This window comes from Strongylocentrotus purpuratus, unplaced genomic scaffold (assembly GCF_000002235.5).
Source record: "Strongylocentrotus purpuratus isolate Spur 01 unplaced genomic scaffold, Spur_5.0 spur5_scaffold_17, whole genome shotgun sequence".
In the NCBI taxonomy this organism is placed as follows: Eukaryota; Metazoa; Echinodermata; class Echinoidea; order Camarodonta; family Strongylocentrotidae; genus Strongylocentrotus; species Strongylocentrotus purpuratus.
The window spans coordinates 13,032,583-13,046,490 of record NW_022145602.1 but is presented as its reverse complement, the minus strand read 5'-3'; the positions used below and the strand labels follow the sequence as shown (position 1 = coordinate 13,046,490).

The 13,908-nt window shown below is 38.5% G+C and overlaps 1 protein-coding gene across 1 annotated transcript; it reads right to left on the bottom strand.

Moving 5' to 3' along the window:
* Positions 1 to 6,669: 6,669 nt before the first annotated feature.
* LOC115925036 (E3 ubiquitin-protein ligase Midline-1-like) lies at positions 6,670 to 13,653 on the bottom strand. Its single transcript, XM_030988187.1, has 2 exons — positions 12,773 to 13,653; positions 6,670 to 7,299 (listed from the first exon to the last, which is right to left on the bottom strand). The coding sequence occupies exons 1-2, from the start codon at positions 13,406 to 13,408 to the stop codon at positions 6,670 to 6,672; spliced, it is 1,266 nt and encodes a 421-aa protein (XP_030844047.1). The 5' UTR covers positions 13,409 to 13,653.
* Positions 13,654 to 13,908: the final 255 nt, after the last annotated feature.

The following is a 13,908-nucleotide window of genomic DNA, read 5'->3' as shown; positions in this document are numbered from 1 at the left end:
ACCTGTTTACTTTCTAGACACTATTGAGTGATTGACTGACTCTTGTTTCCTTTGGTAATAACATACATATCAAACATGAGCTGTAAAAGGTACATGAGAGTTCGTTTACGTCAATAACCCAATTCTTGTATTGGCCAAAAATAAACTGATTGAATCTTTGCGCAGCCCAAAACGTACGACCATTCGGTACAAGGGTCTGAAAAAGTTGATTCAACAATTAATGATCGTTATTTTCTCACTTAAAGTCATTTTCGAGCCCCTTTTCGCTTTGAGGGAAGTTCTACATTAGTATTATCTTTCAAATTATGTTGTTGGAATTTAACCTGTTCATTTTTGTTGGCCTGCAAGTGGGACCTTCAAGCAAACATTGTAAGTACGACGTTTGTATTTGCAGCTAAATGATTTATATAAATGTAAAAATATCATACAATAAGCCGAGTGTTTGATTGAAGTTATATGCATATCCAGGGGCGTACGCAGGATTTTTACCTTTTTTAGGTTAGCCGTGGGCATATATATATATATATATATATATTTTAGGGGGGTTTACACACATAAAAAATACCAAAGGAGGGGTTTTGAACCCCCCCCCCCTGCGTACGCCCCTGTGCATATCTATAATATATCTTGCGGGGGGGGTTAGGTTTTTTTTAGGGGGGTTTACACACATAAAAATACCAAAGGGGGGATTGAACCCCCAACCTCCCCCCCCCCCCCCTGCGTACGCCCCTGTGCATATCTATAATATATCTATCGATCTCATATATATTAACATACATTTCCCAGCATTTAGATGTAACTGATCTGAATTTCTAAAGAATCACATGATATTACAAAAGGCCTTTAAAATCATGACAAATGGCTAACAGTGCACCATTGAAACTGTGTACATATGCTGGTTGGTAAATCGTCCATGTACAGATTTATTTTGGGCCACATTGTTTAACAATCGTTTCAAAATTACAGTAAGTTCATTGGCTGCATATGTCTCTTTCAAAAAATTGTTTGAACTAAGCATGACAATCCCATTCTCATTCAAATTGTATTTAAGGCTTTGTGAAACGCCCTCCAGGAGGCATACGAGTATGCCAATATGAACACGCAAGGCAGATTTTTGTCGGGAAATTGCCCCTTTGTACCCCCGTGGATTCAACAATGAGTATATGATATTAATGAAATATGATAATGTAAATGTATATATGTAAATATATAAGGTAGAAAGTGAAACTAATTCACACCAAGAACATATATTTTTCTTTTTATTGATTTTCCCGTTAAAGGGATAGTTGATTTCTTGTTTCAGACTGCAAATGCCTTCAAAGTGCATTGTCACATTTTACTGACTGCAAACTCAATTTTAGATAAATACTTTACCATTAGCAGTTCGAAATATACTCGATATATTCGAAATATATAGTAATATACGTTCTTATCCTACACGACACTCATCCGACTTCCATTTGACTAATCCAAACATTATTATGGTCTATAAATCGTTAAAACACCCTGGTTCAGATATTTGGCATGCTTTACCTGACAATATTAATTGTTTCAAAGAGTCAGTTAAAAACATTTAATATCCAAATATTCATAAACATTATAAGGTCTTAACGATTTTAATCGTTTATATTAATTAATTTAAGATGACTAGTTCATAAACAAAACGAATCGAACACTTACTGCACACACCTGACATGCACACCCTCTCTCTCTCTCTCCAACTCTCTCTCTCTCTCTCTCTCTGCTATAATGCTTATGATAGTGGGCCTCTTCATATATCTTGATTCTTTGATTTACCGCCATACTTTCAAGTTTTCATTTATAAACATGCATTTTTTTGTGTGTGTATTTCAGTTGTCACGTTTATGTAAATCAATTATATTATAATTAGACTATCATTGTTATTTGAATATTTTTGTATTTGATTTTTCGATAAATGCAGAATCATCTGTTCAAAAAATATTATCACTTTGTATTATTTTCCCTCAGCAATTAAATTCAATATGTACATCGCAACCAGATGCATAGCATATTTCCTGTTCAGTTTGAGTGCTGGTCCTATTATCTTTCTTTTCTTTGCATTTTTTGTTGTTCCTCTGATCTGTTTAAAATGTTGCTTATCAAGAGGGAAGAGGAATATTCCCCACTCCATCGCATCTATGCCAGTGGTTACAAAGATAACATAATCATCCTCCAAATCATTCTGCAATATACACACTATGGATTAGCCTATTTATTCGGAGAACATCAGAAACCATACAAAATTACAAAGTACATTCATTCCAATACATATGCAACTACAGTTCAATATACAATACGCAGTGGCGTAACATTACATGTACACGCGAATTGGAAGAGCTCATGCAAATATACCCCTCCTCTTCCTTACCCATATTGAAAAGCAAAAACGTGAGAAAATGAACAGTGAAAGATAGTAAAAGATAGAAAATAGAAGAGGGCCAGGCAACATAGAATGCACATAATATGACACCCTCCCCTCGCTCCATTGTCTTGTAATTCTCCAACAGTTTATCTACATTGTAACACCAGTTCCAATCAACGGCTGGACCCAACCTATGCAACTTTACATGCACACTCATATCTAAATCCAAAAACAAACAAAAGTTTTTATTATTCATCAATATCAAAGCCAAAGACATGCATTTCACTAGTGTCGTTTGGGGATTTCTTCCAAAGTACATTGAAGAACGAAATAAACATTTTGACCCATGATTTTGGTTCGTTCATCTTTTCTTTGACCTCTAATGATGCACATGTACTTCATGATAGTCCATCAAATGTAAACAGGTACATCGCAATTCTTTAATCATGAGTTTTTATGACTCCAATATGAAAATTCTTTACTTGATAAAATTGAGCATTTTTTTCCCTTTTTTCTCTGATCCTCAAGCAAGGTTTTTATTTCCATAATAGTAATACATATGTACATTAATAATTCAATGATTGAGTGAAACATAACATAGGCTAAAGATTAAGTATATTCAACAATTCTTCAAACTTAGTATTATTTTCTCTGCTAACACATTCATATCTTAAAAATAATCTTAGCAACGACTTGAATTTAAAAAACAAGGTATATGGGTAGTAAACAGAACCATTAACAATCTTCTTAATGTAACATTTATAAATTGCATAATATTCGGAAGTGAATATTTCTTGTTTCCAATATCCTTACCTACAACTATTATCTCATGGTATATTTTTATTTCTATTTGGAATAGATTAAATATCAAATTACATATTATTTTCCAAAACAAAGTCACATCCTTGCAATAAAGCATAAAATGAAAAGTTGAGTCAACTTGTCCACAAGATTTGCATAAATTATTATTAACAATTTGCCATTTATATAAGTTTTCTTTTGAGGCAATAAATCTATGAATCATCTTGAAATTAAATTGTTTAACTTTATTATTACGAATTTGCTTTAATTTAAATAAAAAGACATCCTTCCAAACAAGGTCATTATCCAAATCTAAAAAGAAATTCCCAAAGTAAATGATATTTGGTTCTTTTGACTTTTTACGTATTAACAAACGATAGTAATCTTTCACTTTCATAACAAAAACATTCACTTTATCCCCTGTTTCTATTTCTATCATATTCGAAATATCACATTCTTGTTCAAATTCATAGCTTAATCTATCCAACCAACACTGTGGAAATGCTTTCTTTAATGTTGTATATTTAAAATCAAATAAGAGTTGTTGTGCTTTCACTTTTGTATTTAGTATTGTAGAGTCATTCCAAATACCATTTGTAATCAAATTATGAATTTTCAATAAAGCGGCCTCTTGCCATTCTCGATAAAAACAGTATTTTTTCTTAAAGGTAATGTCACTATTTTTCCAAATAATTTCATTTGTAATATTTCTTACTTTAAACATATCAATGAATTTTAGTTTTGACCAAGTACAAAAAAGATCTACATAGAATTCTGGCAAATTATGTTTAGAGCATAATAAATTCATATCCTTTATGTTACAATTGAAATGTAAACATAGTGGCAAACCCCCAATTTTGTCGGACCAGTATCTAAACAAATTTTTCCAATAAGAGCCATTATCATTAAAAAACGAGATAGCCATGCCAAACGAAGTGAAGATATTTTACTAGCAACATCAATCATATTCAATCCACCATTTTCCATATCACTTATAATTACATTACGTTTAATTTTATCTTTTTGGGAGTTCCATAAGAAACAAAATAATAGTCTGTTCAATATCTGTGAACTGGTACGACAGTTGCGGTATATACAATTTGTGACACCGCTAACATTTTCAAAACAATTATTCTGCCATAAAAAGTAAAATCTCTCATTTTCCACATATTTAATACATTTCGAATTTTATCAATTTTTACATTCCAGTTTAAATCTTGTAACAATTTCTTATTTTCGCCTACATATACTCCTAGATATTTTACAGGTTGATCAGTATGTATAATTGCATTATCATGAACAAAATTATCTACAGTATTCAGTATCATAACTTTTGTCTTATTCCAATTTATTTTCGGACCTGCATAGTCTCCAAAATCGTTAATTTCATTCATAATATATTGTATATCATTAACAGATTCCACAAATAATGTTGTGTCATCTGCATATTGGGAAATTTTTGAACTATCAATACCTATATCAACAATGAATATATCAATCCCTTTAATGTTTTTATTTTGTCTAATTTTGCATGCTAATAGCATTTTATATAGAAGAAAAAATTAAAACGAAACAAAGTGCTTGTTTTATGATTGATGATCATAATTTAAAGAAAACTCTACATGTCAATAAATGAACTTTAATTTCAGGAAAAGAAAACCTACTATGACTATATATGATGGTTATAAAATACTGAGATGCACACATATTGAGTTCTTCGAAACAACAACATCCCACATAATGTTTGGTCTTTTGAATGATCTGATAATCAAGTTCCGAAATGCTTCCTTTCTTTGTAAAGTGGAAGAAAAGAGCATACTGAGACAATGTTTGCATGGTATATCCAAAGCTTGTCATATTATGCAGGTAGTAAGCTAGCAAAACATAGTGATCGACACAGAATAACGTTTTTAAATGGTTTTCAAAGTGCTTTATGATATATTTATATAATCAGAACTACTTAAAAATGAAAAACTACATATAGCAGCAGATTTTATATAAAACAGCTTTTTTTTAAATTTTAGCATATTCCAATCATTTTTTTGGAAGAATAATATATATAATAAAGTCCATTATAATGCTTAGAATGACACTACATGTGATCCAAACTATACATTTAAATTATATCATTCCAAAAAATAGTTGCACCTTTTCTTATTCAAAGTGCCTTCAGAGTGCCTAATCCATGCTTGCCATTATGCATTCTGCACGTGTGCAATGCAGCGAACGAGGCCGTGCAGCCCGAATGCTATCGCACACTATTGCGCGCGTAGTGAAATCTTTAACACACGCTGTAAATACAATGTAGCAGACTTGTCAGTGAATCGATTGTACAATTTCGCAAGTTTTTTTTATAATTTTGAGTTCGGGAGCAAGTGTGAATGTCGGCAATATGTCAAATTTGATTCTGTATATTATTTTACATGTAATTATTAGCATGCAAACGAAACGTGGTTGCATTTGCCGCCCCACGAATATGTACAATTTCAGTAGTCTTCCCGTTGTCTATCGCGGGAAATAACCTCGGGGGTAACCTACTAGGAGGCGGTGGTGGGAGGAGGTACGTCAGTTGCCCGTTCGGGATTTTTTGTTTCCAGCAAAACGTATTAGCAAAAGGAAGATATATTTGCAAACTAATTTGAGAACATAATAAACCAGGTTAATATCTTCTCTAAGAATAGTTTTGGGTACTTGGAACATAGAAACATTGTCATTTTTAGCCCTCGAAGTAGATGTTAAAACTTCAAAAGCGTTTTTTCTCGGTTCCCCCTTTTTTACCAGCACCCACGCATAGCGACCTTTTACCGGGCAACTGACGGTTGTCCTCGAGGGGTAACCGACTAGGAGGGGTGGTAGGGGAGGGTACTTGTCCTCGGGGGTAACCTACTTGGAGGGGGAGGTGGGGGAGGGTACTTGTCCTCGGGGGTAACCTACTAGGAGGGGGAGGTGGGGGAGGGTACTTGTCCTCGGGGGTAACCTACTAGGAGGGGGAGGTGGGGGAGGGTACTTGTCCTCGGGGGTAACCTACTAGGAGGGGGAGGTGGGGGAGGGTACTTGTCCTCGGGGGTAACCTATTTGGGAGGGAAGTGGGGGAGGTTACTGGTCCTTGGGGGTAAGCTACTAGGAGAGGGAGGTGGGGAGGATACTTGCCCTCGGGGGTAACCTTCAAGGAGGGGGAGGTGGGGGAGGGTACTTCTCCTCGGGGGTAAGCTACTAGGATGGGGAGCTGGCGTAATTGTCCATATTCATGGCATTTTGTTGATCAGGCTGGAAGGGGAGCTGAGGGGGGATGTCCCAAGGGGCTACCCAAGCGGGAGGGGGAGGCGGGTTATGGTCCATATTCATGACATTTTGTTGATCAGGCTGGAAGGGGAGCTGAGGGGGGATGTCCCAAGGGGCTACCCAAGCGGGAGGGGGAGGCGGGTTATGGTCCATATTCATGACATTTTGTTGATCAGGCTGGAAGGGGAGCTGAGGGGGATGTCCTAAGGCTCGTCCCAGCAAGCGGGAGGGGGAGGTGGTGGGAGGGTACCTGTTCTCGGGGAGGCGAGTAATTCTCCTAGGGGACGGGTGCGGTTTAAAAAACGTGCCGTTGGTAATTGGCCGGAGGGTGATTGTCCAGGAGGTAATTGTCCTAGAACTGTTTCTGAGATATTCCCGAGGTCAAGACTGGTGTCATCTGCAGGCTTGAACTTCTGCTTGTTTGCCTTCTCCTTTATGGTTGCTGCAGAGGTTTGATCAATAACCTCCTTTAGCAAGCCATTGATCTCTTCGCAAAGGAATGTGTGAGCAGATAGACTGTCCGTCTCAAGGCAACCTAGTCTGTCATTATCCACCAAATCTACCGAACTACAAATGCTCTTGATCATCTGTCGGTCGTTCGACTTTAGACCGTTGAGGGCTTCATTAAAACTACGTTCCAGAGCATCGATCTTCTCAATGAGTACACGTCGGTTGTCTTCTAGTCGCTTGACCTTGGTACGACAGGCTAGGCCCACATTTTGACGTAGTAGCTGAAACGCAGTATGTGCTTCATCACGATGTGTCTCCACATTCTGAATGTTCTTCTCCAGGTCTGACTTCTTTGCTTTACAACGATGGAGAAGATCACTCACCTAAAGAACGGAAGTTGAAGGAAAGCAAAAAGAATGATTCTCATTTGAATGTGAAATTCTGATCACATTCTGAAATCAAGGCCCGGTTCAAGGGAAGGGGGGGGGGAGCGGGCCTTGTCCCCCTCCCCCTGACAAAACATTTGTTTTAATTTTTTATTGTGACCAGAAATTTATCTCTTTTTTTTTGCTGAAAGGGGGGGGGGGAGGGGTTGAGCAAAATATCGGCTGGCGCGATTTTCAAATTTCCGAGGACGCTACCCATCCTTTCGGCATAAGCCTTTGATATTCACAATTTTAGGCTTTCCGAAACACAACCTGGTATCCTAATTGAAATATCTATTAATTATAATTATTCCGTCAACAGGACCTGCTTAGTACTCATTTAGAGGAATTAACGAAGGGAACAGAAATGGAAAAAAATGGGAAGTAACGATAATGGTATGAAGTTTTTTAAAATAAAGTTCAATGGAATAAATTGCATTCATTTACCGGAAAACCCCAATCGTAAATAGTGCACTCACCATGGCAGCTGACAAGCTTATGCGAGCCAAATATTGATACGTAATGGGCCAAATGAGCCAAAAACAAAACAAAAATCCGCATAACCCCCACAGAGCGGGCCTCCATTTTTTTAAGCACCCGATTGTCCCCTTTTACTTAGGAAAAGTGCCCCATAATTTGTTTAAGAAGTGCCCCTTTTAACATTTTTACTTTGACAAGTACCCCTATTAATTTGTAAAAGTGCCTCTTCCCCTTTTCATCTCTGATAAGTGCCACTTTTATTTGGACACGTGCCCCTTTTCCTTCGACAAGTACCCCTTTTTTTCTTTGCAATAAGGGTCTATTTCCCATTCTCATTGGTGCCCTTTTTAATCTCTAGTAAGTGCCCCTAGTTAGGTACGAGAAGTGCCTATTTTCACTTTTGATAAGTGCCCCCTTCACCTTTTCATCTCTGATAAGTGCTACTTTTATTTGGACCCGTGCCCCTTTTCCTTCGACAAGTTCCCCCTTTTTCTTTGCAATAAGGGTCTATTTTCCATTCTCATTAGTGCCCTTTTTAATCTCTAGTAAGTGCCCCTAGTTAGGTACGAGAAGTGCCTATTTTCACTTTTGATAAGTGCCCCCTTCACCTCTGATAATTGTCTTATTGAAATCTGAGAGGTACGTGCCTCTTTTACTTTGACAAGGGCCCCCTTTTCTTTGTAAGAAGTGCCCCTTCCCCTTTTATGACTACCCCCATTTTAACTCGGATAAGCGCACCTTATATTTTCACATGTGCCTTTTTCCTTTCTAATAAGTGCTCCTTTTCTTAATGATAAGTTTCCCATTGAAAAGAGCCCTTTTATCTTCTCATAAGTGCACCATTCTCTGTTCATTGCCTCTTTTCAGATGCGAGAAGTGCCTCTTTTCACCTCTGATAAGGATATCTTAGAAAAGCCCCTACCAAAATCTGATGGGGGCCCCTTTTCCGTCGACAAATACCCATTTCCTATTCTCATGACTGACTTTTTTCATCCCTGGTGAGTGCCTCTTTTTGAGGGTGTAAGAAGTAATGATGATAATTACTTTTTGTACTTTGGCGCATGCTTCTTTTCTTTCCTGATAAGTGTCCCCTTTTCCTCTCATCATTAAAGGTACACTGTGAAAAATTTGGGCAATATTATTTCAACACTTTGCCCAACGTTGTGCCAATAGTCAACCCAACCATCTATTGGGCAATATTTTTCCCAGTGGTATTGGTAAACATAAGTACCCTACTTCACGCATGCATAATTGCTTCATATTTTGACCAAAATTTGGGCAAATATATGACCCTTCAACTGCCTGACTACGGTAGCCCACTTGTTGGGAAAATCTTGACCAGCTGTTGGGCAAAATACGAAAATATTGCCCAATAGATGGTTGGGTTGACTATTGGCACAACGTTGGGCAAAGTGTTGAAAAATATTGCCCAAATTTTTCACAGTGATAGACCAGTTTTAGTCATGCGAGGCATTGTGAAAGAAACGTTGTGGAATCGATCAGAAAAGGTTGATCCTCTAGCATATAATGGTATATTTTCGCTTTGAGATTTCCCTTTGTAGGTGCACTTTTGTATTGGTGCCCCCCTCCCCCCCCCCCCCCCCCCCACTTCGGAAGTCGCTCGGCCGCCCATACTCTTATATGCAGGCCCTGCTGAACGTTTTACAAGGTGAGTGGGGGAGGCTAATGTATTTACGATCAGGTAGAGCGTAGCGTAAATTGGCCTGGGGTCTAGGGCAAAGCCCCAGCGGGGGTCGAGGGACAGAGCCCCCTGAAGCTCAGGGGGTATAGGCATTTAATTACGGTCAGATGAGCATATTCTTGATACCTTATTTGTGACATTGGCATTGGCGTGGGGTCTATGGGGCGGAGCCCCGAGAATCTCAGGGTTTCATGCCTTAAATTATCGTCAGATAAGCATCTAGGGGCCCGCCTTAGGGCCCTTCATAGAAGATCTTTTCCCTCCCCCTTATCTTTTTCTTCTTCCTCTTCTTTCTTTCCCTTTCTCTCCTCTTTCCCTCTCCCTTCTTTTCCTTCTCTCTCTCTCTCTTTTTTTTCTTTTGTTTGCGGGGGGGGGGGGCAAGGCCCGCTCGGTCCCCCTGGATCCGCGCCTGCATACGCGTACCCTTAATAACATTGAGTGGGGGTGGGGGGGTGCGCAGAGAACATTATCAATATGTCAAACTACACTTTAAGAAGTACAGGTAGCATAATTAATATCTGCAAGTTATGGATTTATTTCATTTTTCTGAACAAGGTTTCTCTGGAGAAAGAGACGACGACGAGGATCCAAACTCAATAAACCTACTTATATCTGTTTGTAAAATAACACTGAACAGTGAAAGTTCCAACAAAACACTTTATTTTCGAATGTCCTCATATCATTTATAAGATAGTATTATGCCAACTACATGTGTTCAGGAATCAGGAGTAATTATACTAATGGTACATACGAACGTGTTCATTATACGATCTATTCGCATTCGAGTTGAGGCTGTATGTACAGACTCATAGATTCCGCAAGGAGCAATGAAACGTGCATCATTTGTTTTATACAACGAAACTTCTAGATCCTCGTTATTTAATGTAAAGAGAAATCCCAAACTTAATGAGCTTAGTTCCGTTAATTAGCGTGCACAAGGCGCGTACGCAGCGGGGGTTGAACCCCCCTCAATTTTGTGTTTGTGTGTGATTTTTGATGACCCCCCCCCCCCCCCTCAATTTAAAAAAGGGGGGAATTGTGCCAAAGGGTGACCCCCAAAGGCAGTAATCAACATGTATTACCAAAGGCGGAGATCCCGGTGGATGGGGGTTATCTCCCCCCCCCCCCCCCAAAAAAGGCTTTCATTTAATTTTGCCTAAAGAATTAACCAAATCGCACGAATCCAGTTTCAAAAATCAAAAACAAAAAAAATCAGCTTCAGAGGGGGGGGGGGGGGGCACATCCCCCTTGTTGAAAGAAAAGGGGGACTGATCAGATTTTAATAGGAGCATTTATGAGAGGTGAAAGGGGTCATTAAGAAAAGGTGAAGGTGCACTTCTAAGAAGGAAAAAGAGCATTTATTTTATAAAAAAGAAAAAGGGGAACGTGTCAAAATAAAATGGGCAGTTAAAAGAGAAGAGAAATCCCAAACTTAATGAGCTTAGTTCCGTTAATTAGCGTGCACAAGGCGCGTACGCAGCGGGGGTTGAACCCCCTCAATTTTGTGTTTGTGTGTGATTTTTGATGACCCCCCCCCCCCTCAATTTAAAAAAAGGGGGAATTGTGCCAAAGGGTGACCCCCAAAGGCAGTAATCAACATGTATTACCAAAGGCGGAGATCCCGGTGGATGGGGGTTATCTCCCCCCCCCCCCCCCCAAAAAAAGGCTTTCATTTAATTTTGCCTAAAGAATTAACCAAATCGCACGAATCCAGTTTCAAAAATCAAAAACAAAAAAAATCAGCTTCAGAGGGGGGGGGGGGCACATCCCCCTTGTTGAAAGAAAAGGGGGACTGATCAGATTTTAATAGGAGCATTTATGAGAGGTGAAAGGGGTCATTAAGAAAAGGTGAAGGTGCACTTCTAAGAAGGAAAAAGAGCATTTATTTTATAAAAAAGAAAAAGGGGAACGCGTCAAAATAAAATGGGCAGTTAAAAGAGATGGAAAGGGGGACTCGAAAAAAAGGCATTTATCATGAGGAAAAGGGGCACTTGTCAAAGTACATTTATTTGTTTATGTATTTATTTATTCAAACATATTTATACAGGTACACAAGATGAGAAGTAAATCTGCTTAGCATCTTAGGCCTGGTATTAAAAACATCATATAACAATTCGTTGAATAACAAAGTATAACAAAGTAAAATACACAATACATCATAGTAATACAAAATATGGTAGTATAATAATTCAAGGTCTATAAATGAATGGTACATATAATATTGTCAACATAAAATAGTCAAATAAGAGTATGCAAATGTAAGGTCTTAGATTAGAGGTTTTAGATGTAAAAAGGGCACCTCCCAGATTTTAATAGGGCAATTATCAGAGGCGACAGGGGCACTTATCAAAAATGAAAAGGGGCACATCTGGCACCTGATTAAAAAGGGCACTTATGAGAAATGGAAACCTATTGCAAAGGCATATATGAGGGGCATGTGTCAAAATAAAAGGGGCACAATATTTAAAGTAATAGGGGCACTCTTCCTACGTAAAAAGGGGCACTTTAAAGTGGGGGCATATCTAAATATATTTCAAAGGTTTTTAAACATTTTTAAAATAATATTTTCAGACCTGCTAAGCTCCACCCTACAAAAATGCTCCAGATCTCATTCATCTTGTGACATCATCTGTCAATTATTAGTCAAGAGACAGTGGTATATGTAGGTTCACCAGAGCTGATAACCTGTTTACAATACCAACATATGAGTTGCTATGTCAGACGTCACCAGGAAAAGAAAGGTTAATTTGAATGTATTGTAAGATAGAATGCAATTCTTTTGTGAGAATGTGCAATGATGGGGGTAGTTACATACGACTGTCTCTTGTTAGCTCAATAATGATTAACAGGTGATGTCACAAGATGAATGAGATCTGAAACATTTTCAAGGGTGGAGCTTAGCAGGTCTGAGAACATAATGTTTTAAAATATTTTGAAATCTATGAAATATATTTAGGTGTTTGGAAAACAAAATATGCATTGTATGTAGCCCTGCACATCAACAGGAAACAACTTAATATAATTAGATGTCACCCAACCTTTAAGCCAGGGTAAAAATCTAAATGATATAATCTTTATATCTATCAAGAATATATCATATTGTCACGAAAAGAGATAAGCGAAAAAAAAGTTATAAATTAATGTGGCAACGGTGTACATTTGGGTAATATGTAAATAATAATACATATTCGAGTGAACAATATATTTTTGGCCGTTCATGAATGACCTGCCATTTAATAGACTACGTACCTTAACCTGCATTTCCTTTTCGAAGTCCTGATGTGATTTGATCTTGTGATCTCGATGATCGATGATGACGCACTTGAAACAGACGCGCATCTTACAATCCTGACAGAACATATCTTTGTTCTCTTGTCTGTGGGCGGAACATTTCTCGGAAGGGCGACCAGGTTTAACATTTCCCTCAATGATATCCTGGATAGATACGATCTCATGACCTTCGAAGAACAGCTTCAGTTGTTTGTGGCCAACGCAGCATTGATCACACATGTATGCATCGCATGTACTGCAGAAAGCGATGGCCTCTACCTGGAGGTTGCAGACAGTGCACTTTTGCCGCATCTTCAGGATGGCATTTGCCCCTCCAGAACTGGCATCATGGTAGTCGTCTACGAGTCCGTTGACCGTCACATTGGTGAGGAGATCGTCGACCCGGTTTGCCGACAACTTTGTCACTGTCCTGCAGAGAGGGCAGACCATGTGATCAAGATCCTGGTGGGATAGGTCGTATTTCCTGAGACAGGTTCGACAGAAGGTATGTCCGCAGGTCAAGAGGGTTGCATCGTCGAAGATATCAAGACACAGTGGACATGTCAAGCCTTGTGAAGAGACCGGAACGTCCTCTCCCTCCTGCTTCTCGGCCATGGATGTGATGTGCGAATCGAGTACAAATTAGAGAAAGCAATTAAGCCTGCACAGAATCCCGTTTAAATGATTTCAACAAGATCCACTTTCATGAAAAGTTTGCTGTAAACTTAAAATATATTATGTATATCTACGATGCTGAATAAACATGACATCTGCAGGCCAACTCAATATCTGCACTCATTAATAGAGAATACATGTACGTCACAATAACGAGTTCTCTTCCCAATGAAGCCTAAAGTATACACCGGTTATGATACCAACACTGCAAATAAGCGCCGCGTCCTGAATTTTTACTAGTACTGGTGGGTTTTCCCAGAGGTCAACACTTTCACCTTTGACGTCGATCGTATCACGTTGAATTTCCGGTATAATGTGCATATCTCATTAGTATTAAGGAAAACAACTTTGGCTCTGACCTTTACCTATGCATGTTATTGACAATGTGTATTAGATGAGCTGAGCTCTTCAATAGGTTCCTCACATTTCACCCTGTATAA

Coding starts and splice junctions, on each gene's coding strand:
- LOC115925036 (XM_030988187.1), bottom strand. CDS start 13,408: ATGGCCGAGAAGCAGGAGGGAGAGGACGTTCCGGTCTCTTCACAAGGC. Junction 7,300..12,772: donor AAAAGGAAATGCAGGTTAAG/GTACGTAGTCTA, acceptor TCCGTTCTTTAG/GTGAGTGATCTTCTCCATCG.